We start from the raw sequence: 20,300 nt of genomic DNA, 5'->3' as shown, positions 1-20,300 counted from the left end.
TTGTTTACTTTTAAGTCAACCCAAGTATAGATAGCTTAACTGAATTGTTTGCTGTTTCATGCTCTTGAAAATGCTAGAAGTGATATAGATGTGAATTGTGTTTTATTTCATACTATGCCTCTTTCTTTTACAGATAGTACAACAATAGAAAAATTAAGAGCTATTTGTTTAGATCATGCCAAACTTGGAGAAAGCAGCCTTAGTCCATCTCTTGACTCACTTTTCTTTGGTCCTTCAGCCTCACAAGTGCTATACCTAACAGAGGTTAGTTTTTTGTTTTTGTTTTTCATTTTGGACTTAGTTCTTCTTGTTTAAATTTGGTCTTTGATGTATAAGGTGGGTTTGAGGTAGTCAATGTCTTTGCAGTCTTGATGGAGCTTATGTCTTAAATCCCTTTTAATTCAATCCGTGTCTCTTCCCCACCCCCCTTTTATTTTCAGGTAGTCTATGCCCTGTTAATGCCTGCTGGTGCACCCCTGGCTGATGACTCCTCTGATTTTCAGTTTCACTTCTTGAAAAGTGGTGGTTTGCCCCTTGTTCTGAGTATGCTAACCAGAAATAACTTCCTACCAAATGCTGATATGGAAACTCGAAGGGGTGCCTACCTCAATGCTCTTAAAATAGCCAAACTGTTACTAACTGCCATTGGCTATGGCCATGTTCGGGCTGTGGCAGAAGCATGTCAGCCAGGTGTAGAAGGCGTGAATCCTATGACATCGGTAATACAGACTTTTGTTTTGGTTTCTAAAATCTCTAATAGTACATAGTCATTTTCAAGGTTAAATTTCTCAATGATTCTAAAGTGTAGAGTTCAACTTTGGCTCATATTTGTATTAAAAGTACACACTTCACTGGCTTTGCTACTACTAGTTTAAGAGGGCATTTCCTTCGGTTCCTTTCTGACCATTTGAGTTTTGCTTCACTCTTAATGTAAAATAAATGCCACATGAATGAATTTCTAACTTGTGCCAAGCAGATAAGAAGTGATGTTAAGATTTGTAATTGATTTAGCCTTTTACCAGGTTTTGTCCCATGTTCATTGACTTAAACTTTAATTATGAAGGCCATTTTGCTGGTCTCAAGATATGCTAGAGTTTAATGACTAGTTAAAGGCTAAACTATGTAAATAGTTACTGAATTACTGATAAAAGACAAAAGTCTTTAGTGGGTTGAGGCAAAAGGATTATAACATATTCAAGGCCAGCCTGGGCTACGTAATGAGAGTCCCTGTTTTTATTCTTTTTTTTGGGGGGGGGGTTCTTTTTTTACAGAGCTGGGGACCGAAACCAGGGCCTTGCGCTTCCTAGGCAAGCACTCTACCACTGAGCTAAATCCCCAACCCCCCTGTTTTTATTCTTAAAATAGTCTCTAAAATAATTCATAAATGAAGTTTTTAATTAGATTTGTTGGGCCTTTTTTGTTTATTTTTGTTTTCTGGGGATTTTTTGTTTTGTTTTTTTGAGACAGTTTTTCTGTTTAATCCTAGCTTCTACTAGATCTTGATCTATAAACCAGGCTGGCCTTCAACTCAGAACTCACAAAGATCTACCTACCTCTGCCTCCCAAGTGCTAGGATTAAAGTTGTGCACCACCGTGCCCAAGTATAAATGAAGTTTTATGATAGATACTTAAGATTTGCCTACTAGCAGTCTTAAATGTCAGTTGAGATGGGAGAGTAAGGGAGTGATTAGGTAATTGACAGTAGTTGAGGCAGAATAATGGAGACCTTGATCTTGTTAACAATAATTATTATTTTATGTAATTGATGTTCTGCCTGCACTTTTGTCTGCGAGTGTCATATTCCCTGGAGCTGGAATCACAGACTCCTACTGCTGAACTGTTTCTCCAGCCCCCAATAATAATTGTATTATCTTAATCTGATCACTTTCATATGTTAGAAATTTTCTGTAAACTAGCCAGGCATGGTGGAGACTCATAACATGAGGATCTGGAAAGCTAAGACAAAAGGATCACATATTCAAGGCCAATCTTGGCTACATAAGACCAAAAACAGACAAAAAAGAAGCAAAAGGAGTGAACTTTTTCCATAAAAGATAAAAATGACTAAGATTATATATTGTATACTGTGGTCCATTTCATTAGGATTTTTAAAATAATTTTTAATGGGTTAAAAAGGAAAGACTGATGCTTATCAGGTATGATGGTTCTTACCTGTAATCCCAGCACTTGGAATGCCAAAGCAGGATGTATGCAAAAAGTTTAACACCCCTCCCCCACCACCAGCTTTAACCTGAGACCTTGTATCTCACCGAATGAGGGAGGGCTCTTGTAAGGATAAAAAGATTCTTATTTTAATCCATGACATGACTACTTAATGAAGTGTACAAAACACACAAAAGGCAATAGCATGCTTCCTCTTGTATCTTTTCTATAATACTTAGAGAACATGGCCATTTGCTAGCTGTAAATACTAAGGTATTATAATTGTGAAGTATTTGTTGTCAATTAAAAGCTAAACACAAATTTAGTAGTAGTAGGGATATCTTAAACATTTACAGTATAGAGAAAAGTTACAATTCAAAAGATAATCAGAAGTATTTAGCTAACTACATTATCTGTTTCTCATTAAAACACTTAATATACTATTAAGTAAAAGTACTGCTATCTTTTGTTTGTTTTTTTATAGTCATAATTTTTCTAATTTTCAAAGTAGAATTTTGTAACTAGAGATTATGAGCAGGGTCTGCTTAAAAGGATACACATGTGAAAAATATGATTTACTGCATCTTGAGATGAGTTTGGACCTGATATGTTAATAGAAAGACAGGCTAGGTTAATCTAGAATAGGGGACTGTAGAGAAATCTGTTCTAGTTGCATACCATGTTGGCAGGATATTGTGTGTTAATGTGGAAAGAAAACATCTTAGGAATGTTGATGAATGGGGTACGAATGATTGGGTCAAGTTATATACAGAATACTGACATAAGATGGTTAACTGTTTTTCAGGTCAACCAAGTAACTCATGATCAAGCAGTGGTGCTACAAAGTGCCCTTCAGAGCATTCCTAACCCATCATCTGAATGCATGCTTAGAAACGTGTCTGTTCGTCTTGCTCAGCAGATTTCTGATGAGGTTAGTATTGTAAGAGTTAAATAGAATACATCATACATAATGTTTTACAGGTCATAATTGTTACTATACAATTTTAAAAGGTTTTATTCTGTGTGTTTTGCCTGCATGTAATATATCTGTGCACAGCTTGCATGCCTGATGCTCTTTGAGATCAGAAGAAGGCATCTGGATCCTCCAGAACCTGGAGCTACAGACCATTCTGAGCTTCCATGTGGATGATGGGAGTCGAACCCTGGGTCCTCTGGAAGAGCAGCCAATGCTCCTAGAGCTGTCTCTCTAACCCTTTTTAAAAATTCACTCATTTTACTGTTTCAGCCTAGATCATGTTTTTCTAATGCCAATTAATATTCTTAGTACTTTTTTCAACTTTTTATATAATAAACAGCATTTTTTCAGAGTATACATATAACATTTCACACTCACACAAACACTACACAATAAGTTTTCTGTTCTTTTGGGACTTACAGTCAAATCCAACGTTTCACACCTATATATAGCCCTAAGACAGACCGTTTCTGTAACTATTCCTTGTGGTTTTTTGCAGTCAGTACTTCCTTTCAGTTCTAATATCAGATATCCACTAAATTTTTTGTCCCCTATGAAAGTGTTCATTTTCTTGAGTTTTATTCAGTTGGATCATGTGCCTATAATCCAAACACTTGAGAGGCTAAAGCAAAAGGATAATAAATAGGCCAGCCTGCAAGACCCAATCTCAAAAAAAAGTTATTGATGACTTTATGAATTGTCAGTGTTCTAAGGTCCAATAGATCATTCCATTTTGTTAAATAAATTCCATTTTGTGGGATCACTGTATGCTAGTCGTGGTGGCTCACCTATAGACCTAGGACTTAGTGGCAGAGGTAGACAAATCTACGTGAGTTCTAGGCCTGCCTGGTCTGCATAGACTGTCTGAAAAAATATATATATATGCATGCATATATGTACACTCAGACACACATACACGTAAATAAAAAAAAGTAGGTAGATCATATATATTATAAAATAAAACATATAATCCCATTATGAATATTCCATGATTTGTTTATATATGTGACAAAATATACTTGGGTTTTTTTTTTGCCCTTTAGATATGAATAAAACTGCTATGAAAATTTTATACCAATATTTGAACTTCTTATTCTCTAATACCTGGGCATGAAATGGTTGTCATTTCTGTGGTGATCAACACTAATAGTCTTCTCAACAGTTTTAATTAATCATTATTTTATAGGCTTCAAGATATATGCCTGATATTTGTGTAATTAGAGCTATACAAAAGATTATTTGGACATCAGGATGTGGGGGATTACAACTGGTATTCAGCCCAAATGAGGAAGTCACAAAAATTTATGAGAAGGTAAGAATTTTGAGAGAAATATACCCCTATATAAATGAATATATATATGGCTACACTACTAAACATCACTTTGCATAGTTATAGTTGCAGCTGTACCTGAACAAAGGTTTTTTTTGTTTTGTTTTTTTTGTTTTTTGTTTTTTTTTTTTTTTTTGTTGTTGTTGTTTTGGTTTTTTTTTGTTCTTTTTTTTCGGAGCTGGGGACCGAACCCAGGGCCTTGCGCTTCCTAGGCCAGCGCTCTACCACTGAGCTAAATCCCCAACCCCCCCAAAGGTTTAATTTTGAGTTTTAATCTGAGGCTACTTTAGAATAAAAGTGAGATTTTTACATTTCAGTGAAGTCAGACCGTCTCAAAGAATTTGCATTTTCCTTTACCTTTCAGTCCTGTGTAAGTTAAGGTTCTGTCATGTGTACCTACCCCTTAGACACTGTTTCATTCTTACAGGTTTGTTGTTGTTTTGTTTTGTTTTTAGTTTTGCTTTGTTATTTTTTTATGTGTATAAGTGTTTTACCTATATGTGTACATGTGTGCCATGAATGTCTAGTGCCCTCAGAGGTCAGAAGAGGGGATTGGATCCCCTGGCAGTTGAAAGCCACCATACAAGTGCTATGTATTGAACCTGATTCCTCTGTAAGAACAAGAGCTCTTAACTACTGAGTCAACTCTCCAGCTCACACTTCTCCATTCTTAAGAAAAACTTGAGTAATAAGGACTTCTTGCTCAGTATAGTGCCCTCTTTATATTGAATACTTTGTCCTTCCTGCTATTTTGGTGTTCCTGTAGAATCTGTTTGGTATAGTGTCTCCTTGGTATATTCATTTGGCAAAATGAATGAAAGCCCATTTCAGTCACATTAAAGTCACAGCATATTTGGAGTTAGGAAAAAGTGTTTAAGCCTTACTGAACACTTGTTCAAAAAGACTGGATTTTTTTTAATTAAATAGCACAATAATATACCTACCTATTGTGCTAGAGTGGTTCACAAAGAAGGAATGATTGGTTGTTGGTTCAGACGTGTACAACTCAGAAGGTCTCTAGGAGCTTCTTAACTACAAAGTGCTCAATGATATATATGTTCAGTATATGTCCAACCCCTTTTGGATCATAGCAAAATATTGGCATTAGACTTAGTTTTCTATTATAGTTTCCAAACTATTTCTAAAGACCTCAAGAAATAAGTAGAGAGAGGGAATATGTAGTTTAATGGTAGGTAAATTTTAAGCGCTAAGCTTTGAAGTTACATAGAATTTTCTTTTAAGCACTTTCTAAATTAACTTACAAAGGATTTAGATTATTCATTGCACTTTTCAAACATTAGTTTTTGTTGTTTTCCTTCCCTTCCTCCTCCCTTTTCTTTTTTATTTTTTTTTATTAACTTGAGTATTTCTTATATACATTTCAAGTGTTATTCCCTTTCCCGGTTTCCGGGCAAACATCCCCCTCCCCCCTCCCCTTCCTTATGGGTGTTCCCCTCCCAACCCTCCCCCCATTGCCGCCCTCCCCCCATAGTCTAGTTCACTGGGGGTTCAGTCTTAGCAGGACCCAGGGCTTCCCCTTCCACTGGTGCTCTTACTAGGATATTCATTGCTACCTATGAGGTCAGAGTCCAGGGTCAGTCCATGTATAGTCTTTAGGTAGTGGCTTAGTCCCTGGAAGCTCTGGTTGCTTGGCATTGTTGTACATATGGGGTCTCGAGCCCCTTCAAGCTCTTCCAGTTCTTTCTCTGATTCCTTCAACGGGGGTCCTATTCTCAGTTCAGTGGTTTGCTGCTGGCATTCACCTCTGTATTTGCTGTATTCTGGCTGTGTCTCTCAGGAGCGATCTACATCCGGCTCCTGTCGGCCTGCACTTCTTTGCTTCATCCATCTTGTGTAATTCCTCCTCCCTTTTCTTGTTCTCTCTGTTCCCCAACAAGGTGTTTTCCCTTATACTTTCATATTACATATGGTTTTTCTTTAAAAGCTTCTTTAAATAATTTGTTCCCAATTATTTTACAGACCAATGCAGGCAATGAGCCAGACCTTGAAGATGAACAGGTTTGCTGTGAGGCATTGGAAGTGATGACACTGTGTTTCGCCCTGATTCCAACAGCCTTAGATGCTCTAAGTAAAGAAAAGGCTTGGCAGACATTTATTATTGACTTACTGTTACACTGTCACAGCAAGTAAGTTTATTTTTTATTTAAGAAACTTGATCTTATGTTTGTAAAGTAGAATCAAATTTATGTTGATACAGGTATTATAGAAACCAAATACTCTCCATGGTACATTAATGTTGAGGAAATTTTTACTTACTATTTAACCTAACCTAAATTTGTTTAATTTTAGTCAGCAAAATTGGGTAGGATATTGGCCTCCTGTCTTGTATTTCTCTGCCAACTTTAATGTGAAATTTTATGGGTTACCATAGGAATTTAAGCATAAAAGATCGGTTAATTATAATCTATCATTTTTTCATTTTAAGAACATTTAATCAGTATTACTAATGTTTCAAGCTGATTTTATGCAAGTAATTTGGATTTAAGGCAATTCAAATCTGTAGATTGGTTTACATCCTTTTATCGCGGTCTGATGCTGATCTTCACATGTAATTATAAAATTAACTAGGCAAGACATGACGGCACACATCTTTAATCTCAGCACTTTGCAGGCAGAGAACAAAGGGACCTCTAGGTTTGTGGCTAGGCTGCTCTTCTGTTTCAAGACAACCAGTGCAACATAGCAAGGCCGTGTCTCAAAACAAAACCAAAGTAACAACAACAACAAAACAAACAAGCAAAAAAAAAAAAAAAAAAAAAAAAAAACAAGCACAGCCTGTTGGTGGTTGCAGCACCACCACCATACAGACCTCTAATCCCAATACACCTGTAGTACTAGCACTGGGCAGGCAGGAGGTAGAGGTAAACAGATTTCTGTGAGTTCAAGGCCAGTCTCTTTTAACAGAGCTAGTTCTAGGATACCCAAGGTTTCACAAAGAAACCCTGTCTTGAAAAATAAAAAACCACCACAAAATCTAATTGATGTCATTAATGGCTTGGATACAACTTGCCTAGTCCTAGCAACTAACATGATCCAGTGGAGCATCAAGTGAGAAATGTGTAGTGATCAGAAAAGAACCTTGAGTGATTTCCTTGAAAATAGCCAGTCTAGCCTGTTAAGAAACTCTTTTTCATCTGGGTAGTAGTAGCATCCCTTTAATTCCAGCACTGCGGAAGGGGGGGAGGCAGTGGCAGGCATATCTCTTAAGTTCGAGCCCAGCCTGTTCTACAGAGTGAGTTCTAGGATAGCCAGGGCTACACAGAGGAACCAGAGGGCTGTGGAGGTTGGGGGAAGAAAAGAAACCCTTTTTCATGAGATCCAAACACATACAAAAGAGGGGAAACTTGCTACCTTTTTAAGAAAATTGTACCATAGTTAGACAGCTGTGTACATTGAAAAAAGTAGGGTGAATCATTCTAGTTCTATTTAATCATGAGTCATCTTCAAGGAACTATTTTATTATAAACACAGTAGTTTTCTACCTTTAGAGACTATCAGAATCATCTGAAAGATTTGTTAACACATTCTTGGTCAGGCCTACTACTAGCATTTCTCTTCGGATCTGAAAATTGGCATTTCTTTTTTTTTAATTTATTCATTTATTATATATAAGTACGCTGTAGCTGCCTTCATGCACACCAGAAGAGGGCATCAGATCCCATTACAGATGGTTGTGAGCCACCATGTGGTTGCTGGGAATTGAACTCAGAACCTCTGGAAGAGCAGTCGGGTGCTCTTAACCGCTGAGCCATCTCTCCAGCCCCGAAAATTGGCATCTCTATGAAGTTACCAGTTAATGCCGATGTTGCTCATCTGGGGGTCATGCTTTTGGAATCAATGCCACTGGATAAGGAAGAGGTGCAGCAGAATGCGTTCTGTGATAACATAATCCCCACTGGCCCCTCCTCTAAGGCACAACTGGATAAAAGTTCTATGGAAGGGGACTGGTTTTAAGGTTCGATATAGGGCATGTTGATATCTATTACAGTTTTTATCCTCTTCAGAAAAGGGTTAGAATGCATCCCTCAAACTCTTCAGGGACAGTATGAGGTCACTAAACATGCAGTGGTAAATGCATCTACATGTATGCTTTTCATGAGTGTTTAAGTGGATGTTAGTTTGTGTTCCTAATGTATCATCCCCTCCCCAAGAGAAAACAATATATTAAACATAATTCATTTCCATTTCAGAACTGTCCGTCAAGTAGCACAGGAACAATTCTTCTTAATGTGCACCAGATGTTGCATGGGACACAGGCCTCTACTTTTCTTCATTACTCTACTCTTTACTGTTTTGGGGGTAAGAGACTTAAAAATATGTTTAACAGTATAACTTACTCCTTCAACAAGGAAGGATATTCTGGAATTTGTAGGTTTAGCATGAATCAGTCAGGGCAATCTATAATTAATAAAACATTAGTTAACTCGGGGTTTTTACAAGGGGACTTCAAAGCATGAACATATTGATTCATTATACTGTATTTTATCATTTTCAGAGCACAGCCAGAGAGAGGGCTAAACATTCAGGCGACTACTTTACTCTTTTAAGGCATCTTCTTAATTACGCTTACAACAGTAACATTAATGTACCCAATGCTGAAGTTCTTCTAAATAATGAAATTGATTGGCTTAAAAGAATTAGGGTAAGTTGCAGTTAATACTTTGTTTATATCATTAAGAAATGGTGATTCATTTATAAATGGTTCATAATTCAGAACATTTTAAGCTTCAAAGTTAAAGGGGACCAAAGAACATACATCACATTGTTGAGTTGTACTTTATAGAATGCATGCATTACTACTTACAGAAAATGTGTGTTTAAGGTTTAGAATACACGGTAAGCATAGTACCACATGGTTTTTTAAGCCCAGTACTTGGGAGGCAGAAGCAAGCAGATTTCTGTGAATTTAAGGCCACATACTGAGACTTTGTCAGTGGGGTGGGAGCAGTTGTCATACTGAGGTTCAGCTTTTCTGCCTTTCATCAAGTTGTCATATTAAAGAAAATACTGCCCCTCCCTGCTGTCACCAAAAAAGTAGTCAAATACACTAATTTTGATCATAAGTCTTTTCAAGGCCACATGAAAATTTATTTCTGAGGAAATCTATAGTTATATTGATTACTTTTCTGTTTCTGTGATACTACATCCCAACAAAAACAAGGGAGAGGGGATAGGGTTTAAGAGTCCACCATATCAAGAAAGGTAAGGCAGTAGAAGCAGGAAGCTGGCCATTAACGTTGAAACTGATGAAGCCAGAAAGGAAGAACAGGAAGTGAGTCCAAAATTCAAAACCAACAAACATACCTTTCTAGTAGCTAATCTATTTCCTCCAGCAAGATTCCACCTCTTTCTTGTTCCGATTCCTCCATTCCATAAGTTAAACATTTGTTTTTTTTTTTTTTTTTCTCTTTGGCAGGATGATGTTAAAAGAACAGGTGAAACAGGCGTTGAAGAGACAATCTTAGAAGGACACCTTGGGGTTACAAAGGAGCTACTGGCTTTTCAGACCCCTGAGAAAAAGTTTCATATTGGTTGTGAAAAGGGGGGTGCTAATCTCATTAAAGTAAGTTCTGTGTTCTTGATTCTAAACTACATATCCTTTCCTTGTACGTGTTGTTTAATATGATTGATAGCACTAGGTCTGTGGTGTGTTACTTTGACCTTTTATAAAACCTGCCTCTTAAGAATCTTTACCAAGGTTACAATATTTGTTTAGATAATATATAAAGCACCATGGCATGTTTATAGATATTATATGCATATAAAATGTAAGTGTAAAGTGCTACTTAATTTTTCTATTCTGAAAAATCTGAGCTGTTCCTAAGGATATTTAAATGAATCAAGCCTGTTTTAGTTTTTTTATTTTGTTTTCTTTTTTTAAGACAGAGTCTCTGTAGTTTGGACTGTCCTGTAATTTACAGAGATCTGCCTACCTCTGACTCCTGAATACCTGGCAGTCTGTGTCTGAGCTAAATCCCCAACCCCCGTATATATCAATTCTTGATGAATTTTTTTAACCTGGTAATTCAGACAAAAATTTGTCATTTTGATATAATTGTATTCAAAATTGGCTTCTATAGGTATCCATTTGATTTTTTTAAAGTAAATGTAAAATAGATCTAAGCACAAGGGTCTCTTGAGTTCAAGGACAGCCAGGGCTACATAGACTCCTGTATCAATAAAAGTAAATGTAAAATATAAATTAATTATGACTTTATTCCTTTAAAAAACAAATTAAGTGTCTAGTAAATAGGTAAAAGTAGAATATTTTTACTAGAAAACCCACATAAATTTTCTGTGATAATAAGGCTTAAGTCAAATTCTAAGACAAATATTCCTCTTTCTAGAATATGTCATTGCTAATAATTAATCCTTTCTTTGAACTGTTTAGGAATTAATCGACGATTTCATCTTTCCTGCATCCAATGTTTACCTCCAGTATATGAGAAATGGAGAACTCCCTGCTGAGCAGGCCATTCCTGTCTGTGGTTCACCAGCCACAATTAATGCTGGTTTTGAGTTACTTGTAGCATTAGCTGTTGGCTGTGTAAGGAACCTCAAACAGATAGTAGATTCTTTGACTGAAATGTATTACATTGGTACAGCAATAACTAGTAAGTACTTTAAAACATGGTTGTGGTAATGATTGTGTTTTAAATCGTTTGGTCTTCTTATAAATGTCTTTAAGTCATAGTTTTGGTAGTAACTAGTCTAGGATTTTTAGCAAATAGATATGAGAACATAAGTGGTTGTACAAGTATTTGGTAAATTAAATGTTATCTTTCAAATCAGAAATAAAGCCTATCTCTATTGTAGTCATAAATGCAACCACAGCCTAAAATAATCTCTTGACTCAGAAAATCTTTCCGTCCCTCACGGAGAAATGCCTCTACTTTTTCTTAAAGTTCTCACTACGTTCCAGCAAGTTTAAATGTAGTGAGGTGAAAATTTATTTAGCTTAATGAAGTTTTTCTTTTGAGTGAAATAATTTTACATGTTAAAAAATTGGAGGTTGGGAGAGCATGGCTCACTCCTGTAATCCCAACACTGAGGAGGTCAGAGGCAGGCGAATCTCTGAATTTGAGTCCAGCTTGGTCTACAGAGTGAGTTCTAGGACAGACAAGGCTATTCAGAGAAACCCTGTCTCAGGGCAGAGGTGGTATTTAAGTATAAATCGGGTATGTCAGTACACACCTATAATCCTACTACCTTGAAAGGTTGCTGTGAGTTTGAAGCTAACCTGTTTCTATCAGTTAGTTTTCTATTACTGTGATAAACCACAGTAAGCAAGCCAACTTACAGAAGGAAGGGTTTATTTTCAGAGATATTTAAAGTCTTTCACTATCTCAGCAAGGAAGCATGGCAGCAGGTAGGCATGGCAGGAGCAGTACCACTGACAACCGGGAGCTGCAAGCAGGAAGCAGAATAAACTGGAAATGGCATATAACTTTTAAAGCCTGAGAGCCTGCCCCGAGTAACAAACTTCTCTAAAAGGCCACACCTTCCTAAACTTACCCAAGCAGTGCCACAGACTAGGAGTAAAGTTAAATGCCCAGAATACATATCCTTAAAAGAGCACTTGATCTCCAAGCAAATTAGGACAGCCAGGTCTTCATACCAAGGCTTCATCATAAAACAAAAGAAAAGAAAAGAAAAGTAAAGCAAACAAGTACTAAAGAGAGTATACACTAAAACAGTACATTTTACCTATCTGTTCCCTTGGCTCTTTTTTTTTTTTTTTTTTTTTTTTGTTCTTTTTTTTTTCGGAGCTGGGGACCGAACCCAGGGCCTTGCGCTTCCTAGGTAAGCGCTCTATCACTGAGCTAAATCCCCAGCCCCTCCCTTGGCTCTTTTGATAGTCATAATTGTTACCCCTCCTATGTTTCTTGTCATCTTCTCTGTATATTCAGGTCCTCTGAAAGAACAGCCAATACTCTCAACTGCTGAACCCCATCTGTCAATGCCCCTGCTATTCTTTGCTTTGCTTTCTACTTGATATTGCTGTCATTATTCCTTGTTCAAAACAAGTGGTTTTTACCTACTCATCTATTAGCTATAAACTTTTCACTTCAATATACTGTCATTCATTTAGCTGGCCCTCTAGAAAATATTTATATTGTTTCTAACTTTATGCTAGGTACAGAACTGTTCATACATGTATATACAAACATACATATAAATAAAATTACTTTTCCAAAAAAATAATGACTGAATAGTACAAATAACACCAAACCTAACAAGGAAAGGCTAGCTGTATGCCATCTCATGTGAATATATTAAGAAACTGCCATAAAAGCAACACCAGATTAGAAATAATGGGGTTAGTGGGAGTTGGCATGTGGCTCAGTTGATAGAATACATACTTGACCTACACAAAGCAGTGGCTTTGATAACCAGTATTCCATAAACTAGGCATGGTGTTACATACTATGATCCCAGCACTGGGAGGATTATAAAAACAGGAAGAACTTAAGTTGAATAGCATCCAGAGTTACATTGATAGTTCCAGGCTAGCCTGGCTATATGAGACACTGTCTTATAAGCATGCAAATAGGATCATAGATTGGTAGGTGAAGGAGCCTGCAGTGGTGTGGGTTGCTGCCTTAAATGTATTTATTATGAAGAAATGCCAAGCCAGAGCCCTGCCTCCTATGTATGACTGCTTACGTAGTAGTGTTTCTGTTTTGTCAGCTTAAAAGAGCTTAAAAAGCACAAAATCATTCATCTCTGCTTGTGCTGTAAAACTACTCTTTTTTTTTTCAGCTTGTGAGGCACTTACTGAGTGGGAATACCTGCCACCTGTTGGACCCCGTCCACCAAAAGGATTTGTGGGGCTGAAAAATGCTGGTGCTACTTGTTACATGAATTCTGTGATTCAGCAACTCTATATGATTCCCTCTATCAGGAACGGTATTCTTGCAATTGAAGGCACAGGTAGTGATGTAGATGATGATATGTCTGGGGATGAGAAGCAGGACAATGAGGTAAATTTCTTTTATTACTTCTGTTCTCTGTGTGAAATTCTGATAACAGATACCATTCTCTCATTGGATATGGAGGGGATAAGTACAGTCACCAATCAGTTTCCACAGAATTCCCTCCCAAAAGCTTCCTGGTCCAGGATTCCCTTCAAAAAATCCCCATCCCAAAATGTCAAAATTTGCCAATATACAGGTAGTCTGAATGGAACCTACACAAATCTTTTTGCACACTTTAGGTTATCTGAGGATTACATATAATGCCCCATGTTGTTAATGTTGTATAGTTGAATTACATAAAAAGTAATGATTTTAAAAGTCTGGACATATTTGGTACAGAATCAGTTTACCTTTGTGAACCCATAGATGTTGTTAGTGGATATGAAGATTTAATCGTATTGTGGTTTCCTTCCTTAGACTGTCAAAAGTATGTTTGAATGTTGGCACAGCCTCTGCCACGTGCTACCTCTTAGTACAGTGTTGTCTCCATTACAGCAGTTACAAAGTATCCATCTTTTTTAAAGGAGTGTTTGATAGAAATTGAAATTTGACTAGTTTAAATGGAGATAGCCAACCTTTTGGCTTTTCCGAGCCACACAGGACAAAGAATTGTCTTAGGCTACACTTTCCCCACCCCACCCCACCACCGCCCAATTTTTTATTTCCATGTTTTGTTTTGGTTTTTGTTTTTTTATTTGTTTGTTGTTTTTTGGGGTTTTTTGTTGTTGTTGTTGTTGTTGTTGTTGTTGTTGTTGTTGTTGTTGTTTTGAGATAGTCTTGCTGTGGTGTCCAAGCTGGCCTCTAAAGGTCTCCAGCTTCAGTTTCTATGGTGGTAGGATTATGGCGTATACCACCACACTAAGCTGTATTTTTCACTTTCATCTGTGCTTGCTCCCTTTTGTACATGTTTATATTTTCCCCCAAGTCTTCCTACTTAAAAACTAAACTCTGACATACTTCAAATACTGTTTACATGATCCTGTGACAAAAGTTTAAGTTTCTTGAAAAGTAGCCAAAACAAAATAAAGCAATGGAAAAATGTAAGTGGTCGCAACAGGAAAGGTTGATAACCCTGTGACTTTCAAAAAAGAATGGAGCAGTACTGAGGTTGGCTCTTGTTTGTACCCATACTGTGTGTGCGTATATGTGAATTTATTGTTTTATTTATTCCTGTTTGTAGTGTTAGATGAATCCCATGAGTTGTATTCTTATTGTCATAAATGTTTTAGATACTTCTTTTCTTCCCTTCATTCAGTAAAATTGGATTTGTTCTGAAGAAACAGCTTACCACTTCTGGAGCTTCTAAAACAACTCTTCCCCAGACCTACTGGACTTAAATAATCCAGGGATTGGGGACTGAGTATTTTTACTTTCTACCAAAGCTTCATGGAGGGGAAGGGGGGCTTTATTCCTGTATTAAAGGTTTCAAATACGAGATTTCCACTGAACTATAAATTTTCCTCTGTGGCCCTCAAAATTTTGAGCCTTGGTAATTTTTATGTTCTTCCTTCTACCACTATTTGTTTTTGTTTAACTTAAGATTCTGGCTATGTTTCCCAGGTTGCCCACTACCTTCTGTGCTGGCCCTAGTGGCTGGGACTCAAGGCACATGCTGTAATGCTCAGCTTTACTACTTATTTTCCAAGGCCTTAAAATGCACCTGATCTTAAACTATGTTTTCTTATACAGCTAAATACTATAAAGTGCACTTACTGTTGCATACCTTTAACTCTGCCCACTAAATAACTCCTCCCAAACTTGACAACCACCTTTGACAAGCCTTTTATCTATGAATTTGACCTAAGTCAAACATACAGCATTTGCTCTTTGTGATTGACTACATTTGCCTTTTTTGAAAATAAAGTAGACACACCTGGAACTTGTGAGCGTCCTTCTTATATGTAGCTTATTTTGTTTATCCTTTTCATCTGTAGCAGACACTTGGATTGGTTCCTTGGTTTAGCTACTATGAGTATTGCTGCCATGAACATGAATATACAGAAATCTCTTAGACCCTGCTTTTAGTTCTTAGCATAGTAGGTGTTCTAGTTGAGTTTAAAGTAGAACATCTTTGAACAAAAACTTGTTAAATCTTTCTGCTATTTTTTTTCAAAGCAGTGTCTCTCTATATAGTTCTGGCTGGCCTGCAACTTGTTGTGTAGAACAGATTGGCCTTGTACTCACAGAGGTGTCCCTTCTGAGTGCTAGGATTAAAGACTTGCCAGCTTTTTGTATGTTAAAAATTGAATTGTGGGTTTAAGGAGTCCTCGGTCTATTCAGGATTCTACTTCCTTGTCAGATAAGTGATTTTCCATTTTCGTCCCACACTGAATTCATTGCCTCTCTTGGCAGTATATTTACACAAAAGTTTTTCCATTTTCTTGAGATCCAATTTGCCATGTATTGTTCATTTGCCTTCGATATAGTAAGAAATCGTTACAGGCTACAATTTCTTGAAGATTTTGCCTTCAAGTTTGGTTTTATTGTTTTATAGCTCTAACTTTTAGGACTTTGGTACAGGTTGAGTTGGGTTTTTTTCTCTCTATGTAACATTAAGGAGGGCCCAGCTTCATTCTTTTTTTTTTTTTTTTTTTTTTTTTTTGGTTCTTTTTTTCGGAGCTGGGGACCGAACCCAGGGCCTTGCGCTTCCTAGGTAAGCGCTCTACCACTGAGCTAAATCCCCAACCCCTCATTCTTTTATAACTATTAATGTCTATATTCCCACTTATGTGAAATGGCAAGAACAAACACTAAGACTATGTATTAAATGTGTACACCTTTTGAAAATTAAGTGCTTAGAACTAAAGTAAAAGTGTATTTTCACTAACTGGAATTTATCTCAACATATTTTATTAAACTTCTGATTAGCTCATTCATAATACCTTTCTGGTGTCTAGAGCAATGTTGATCCCAGGGATGATGTGTTTGGATATCCTCAACAATTTGAAGACAAACCACCACTGAGTAAAACAGAAGATAGAAAAGAGTACAATATTGGTGTTCTAAGACACCTTCAAGTTATCTTTGGCCATTTAGCTGCTTCTCGACTACAGTACTATGTGCCCAGAGGATTTTGGAAACAGTTCAGGTAAAGTATGGATGGACAGTAATAAAACACATCACTTGAAAAATAGCTCATATTCCTAAAATACATATCTTAAGAAACCTTTATGTTCAGTTTTTTAAGCAATAGTAATCCTCTAACTACCCTTAGATTTTCTTCTTTGTTTTGACCATGAAAAAATCCATAGTGAAGGACAATTTTTGTGTTTTGTTAATTTTTGACATGTTAAAAATTAAATAGATTTATAGTATAGTGTGTGATACTTTGATACATGTAGGGATAGCATTCTTTAGTCGCTTTCTTTTTTGATGACTTAGTTACTGTTCTATTGCTGTGAGAAGACACCTTGACCAAGCAACTCTTATAAAAGTGGCTTGCTTACAGTTTCAAAGGATCAGTCCATTTCCATCACAGTAGGAAGCTGACAGGCATAGTGCTGGAGTGGTAGTTGAGAGCTCTACATCCTAATCCATAGGCAGCAGGCAGAGAAATATACTGATCCTAGTGTAGCTTCTGAAACCTCAAGCCCACCTAGCTGCATACCTTCAACAAGGGCACATCTCTAAATTCACTGTTTTTTTTTTTTTCAACCTTCCTAATGTTGCAGCCCTTTATTACAGTTCCTCATGTTGTGACTCCAGCCAGGAGATTATTTTCATTAATGCTTCATTACTATAATCTTGCTATTATAAATTATAAATATCTGATCTATAACCTGTGGGGGTCATGATCCACAGGTTGAGAACCATTGTACCTAATTCTTTAAACAGTTGATCAACTAGGGACTAAGCGTGCAAATATATGAATGAGTGTATGGGGGTTCATTCTCATTTAAACCACTACATTTGATTTTTGTTTATTTTGATTTTTCTTGTGACACAGGGTCTCTAGTGGTTCTCAGCCTCTCTAATGCTGCAACCCTTATATAAGGTTCCTGATGTTGTGGTAACCCCCCAACCATAAAATCATTTTCATTGCTACTTCATAACTATAATTTTGCTATTGTTATAAATTATAAATATTTTTGAAGATAAAGGTTTCCAAAGAGGTCACAACCCATAGGTTGAGAACCACGGCTCTTTGTAGTCCTGGCTGTCCTGGAACTTGGCTTTGTAGACTATACTACCCTTAAACTCATAGATGTCCTTCTGCCTCTGCTTCCAGAATGTTGGAGTTAAAGGCATACACCATCATGTCCAGCCAAAAAATTATTCATATGGATTTTTTTGCCTATATGTATGACTATGTACCATATTGATGCCTGGTGCCATTGGAGGCCAGAAGAGGGTGTTAGATCTTCTAGAACTGGCATTACAAATGGTTCCTAGCCGCTATGTGGATGCTGGGAAATGAACCAGATCTTCTGCAGTCTCTAGCTTCCTTTAGTCTCTTAAGGCATAGCTACCTTGATTGTGAAAATATCTGATGCATATACAGTAGAATCATAGGGGTATATCATAGGAACATATATTCCTTCCTACTTCTTTCCAGGTTATTTTGAGACAAATCACAGATAACAGAGTTTCACCTATAAATACTTTATTGTGTATTTTTTTGTTTTAAAACATAATCTATTACTATGCTTTTTAAAGTTCCCTTAATATTGCATATAGTCAGCATTTGAACTTTCTCATCTCAAATAATTTTCCCCAAATCAGAAGACATGTGAGGACCATATACCGTAAATTATTTTCACTTTTTCCCCTGCAAGTTCTTTAAGGTGCCCGGTCAGATCCAGAGGCTTGATCAGATTAGCATGCTATTTTTGGCTTTGAGCAGGAGATAGGCAAGGCTACAGTTTTACCGCCACGAGGAGCTGGTACATGGCATTTTTCTGCCTCTTCTCTGATGGTGGCAGCAATCATATTACTTAGCTTATATAATGAAATTCTTCTAGCTGTTAATCTATCAAGAGAACAAGTTAATTTAGAGCAGTTTTTAAGATTTGAAACCTTGGTGTTTTTTGCTCCATGTACTACTAGTGAACCTCAAGATTAGGTTTGTAGGATTGGTTCTTTGTGATTATATTCAAATTAAGCTTTGAGGAGAGTGAGAAAAGCACATTAATAATGATGTTGGCATCTAATTTCACATACATGAGCATCTGTTCATGATAAGAACTGGAACCTTGGTGTCTTAACAGATGTCTCTGTTGTAAGGGGCATACATGTTTTAAAGTATGGCGAATTGTTATTTCCAATAATGTAACAACTGATAGGTCTGGGTTTTAGGGTTTTGTTTTTTTTTTTTTTTTTGATATTTCTTATTTACATTTCACTGGCTTTTTTGTCTAAAATATGTAATATTATTTGCTACGTACAAGAAATATTTATTGAGTAGTACTGTGTCATATATAAAATACATTTGTCATAATCGCTTGCTTAGAAAGAATGCACTTAGGTCCTTTGTGTGTATTATTCTATGAATACAAGGTCACATGTAGATTCTGTCAGAACCTGAACTGAAGCAATGGCTGTTCTCATTTCGTGTTATATACATATGTATGAATGATAGTTTTGGAATTAGTTTGTCTAACTTAAGTCCTCAAATCACTGAAAAGAGATTAACTATAGAATCAAGCCTTTCTTTTTTTCACTTAGAAAAATAAGCTTAATGAAAGTAAGCATACACATTCTTTTTGTCTGTAATCCAAAATTTGGCAAAATGCTTAGTGAAAGCATCCATGTAAGATTGACCATCTCATTTTAATGACATCTACAGCTGGGCTCAAAATTCATGTGTCACACCATCTGAAGCAACCACCTGTCTTACAGAGCTATGCTGTCTATCGACCAGACCATTAGTTCTATGGCATTGCTTTGCCACTTTATTACCGCTTTCACTACAGGTCTCACTGTCCCCTTCAATACTCTGAACATAAAGTGCTAGCCTTTTTGTGTTTCCTACTTGCTCATGTAGTCTTTTCAATATGCTGTCATTGTAATTGCCTTACCCACAATGGTAAAAAACAAAATGTATTGTGATTGTCACATGTTACATGTTATATTCCATTCATTTCTCAGGCTTTGGGGTGAGCCTGTTAATCTTCGTGAACAACATGATGCTTTAGAGTTCTTTAATTCATTGGTGGATAGTTTAGATGAAGCTTTAAAAGCCTTAGGGCATCCAGCTATGCTAAGTAAAGTCTTGGGAGGTTCCTTCGCTGATCAGAAAATTTGTCAAGGCTGCCCACATAGGTAAGTGCTAATATATAATATTACTGTTATATGCTAATAAGAATAAAATTCTTACTAGTGCTAATATGAAAATGGAATACACCACTATTAATCTTCTTTAACTGAATAAGTACTGTGAATATCTGAGTACTATGGGATGTTTTGTTAAGTAACTTGATTCTTTTTGGTGCTTTTAATGTCTTACTATTTCATATTTTCGTAAGGAACTAAGATGACAATTTATATAATGACTAGAGATGTTACAAGTTTGCCTTTATCTTAGAATTTAGATAATATAGATACACTGAGTTTAGAGGATGATAGACTACAGGTGTTAATTTTTTAAATGAAATAATCACTTTAAACAGTATCAGCTATTGCCATCTTTTACACACACACCTATTATCAACATTTTTAAGGTATGTATACATATAAAACTTAAGGGGAAACAATCTATATTAATTTTCTCTGTATAAAATATTAAATATGCATTACTGACTGTCAAATCACACCAACGTTCTATTTCAGTGCTATAAGGAAATGTGTTACTCTGTGATTTTAAAAATTGGAGGTGCTGGAGATCCAGCTTGTT

The 20,300-nt window shown here is 36.5% G+C and overlaps 1 protein-coding gene across 12 annotated transcripts in view; it reads left to right on the top strand.

Moving 5' to 3' along the window:
• Usp9x (ubiquitin specific peptidase 9, X-linked) overlaps positions 1–20,300 on the top strand; it is a 138,148-nt gene that overhangs the window by 99,208 nt on the left and 18,640 nt on the right. For all 12 annotated transcript variants that reach the window (NM_001135923.2, XM_039099861.2, XM_063280116.1 and 9 more), the window contains 12 exons: positions 134–264; positions 441–719; positions 2,969–3,094; positions 4,326–4,451; positions 6,450–6,616; positions 8,681–8,789; positions 8,986–9,132; positions 9,907–10,053; positions 10,882–11,104; positions 13,254–13,474; positions 16,366–16,556; positions 19,556–19,729. In NM_001135923.2, the coding sequence (NP_001129395.1) occupies positions 134–264; positions 441–719; positions 2,969–3,094; positions 4,326–4,451; positions 6,450–6,616; positions 8,681–8,789; positions 8,986–9,132; positions 9,907–10,053; positions 10,882–11,104; positions 13,254–13,474; positions 16,366–16,556; positions 19,556–19,729 (2,041 nt within the window). The remainder of the gene's footprint in view (positions 1–133; positions 265–440; positions 720–2,968; positions 3,095–4,325; positions 4,452–6,449; positions 6,617–8,680; positions 8,790–8,985; positions 9,133–9,906; positions 10,054–10,881; positions 11,105–13,253; positions 13,475–16,365; positions 16,557–19,555; positions 19,730–20,300) is intronic.

This window comes from Rattus norvegicus, chromosome X, assembly GCF_036323735.1.
Source record: "Rattus norvegicus strain BN/NHsdMcwi chromosome X, GRCr8, whole genome shotgun sequence".
Lineage (NCBI taxonomy): Eukaryota > Metazoa > Chordata > Mammalia > Rodentia > Muridae > Rattus > Rattus norvegicus.
Note: the sequence above shows the minus strand (reverse complement) of the source record. Positions and strands in the feature narration are given on the sequence as shown.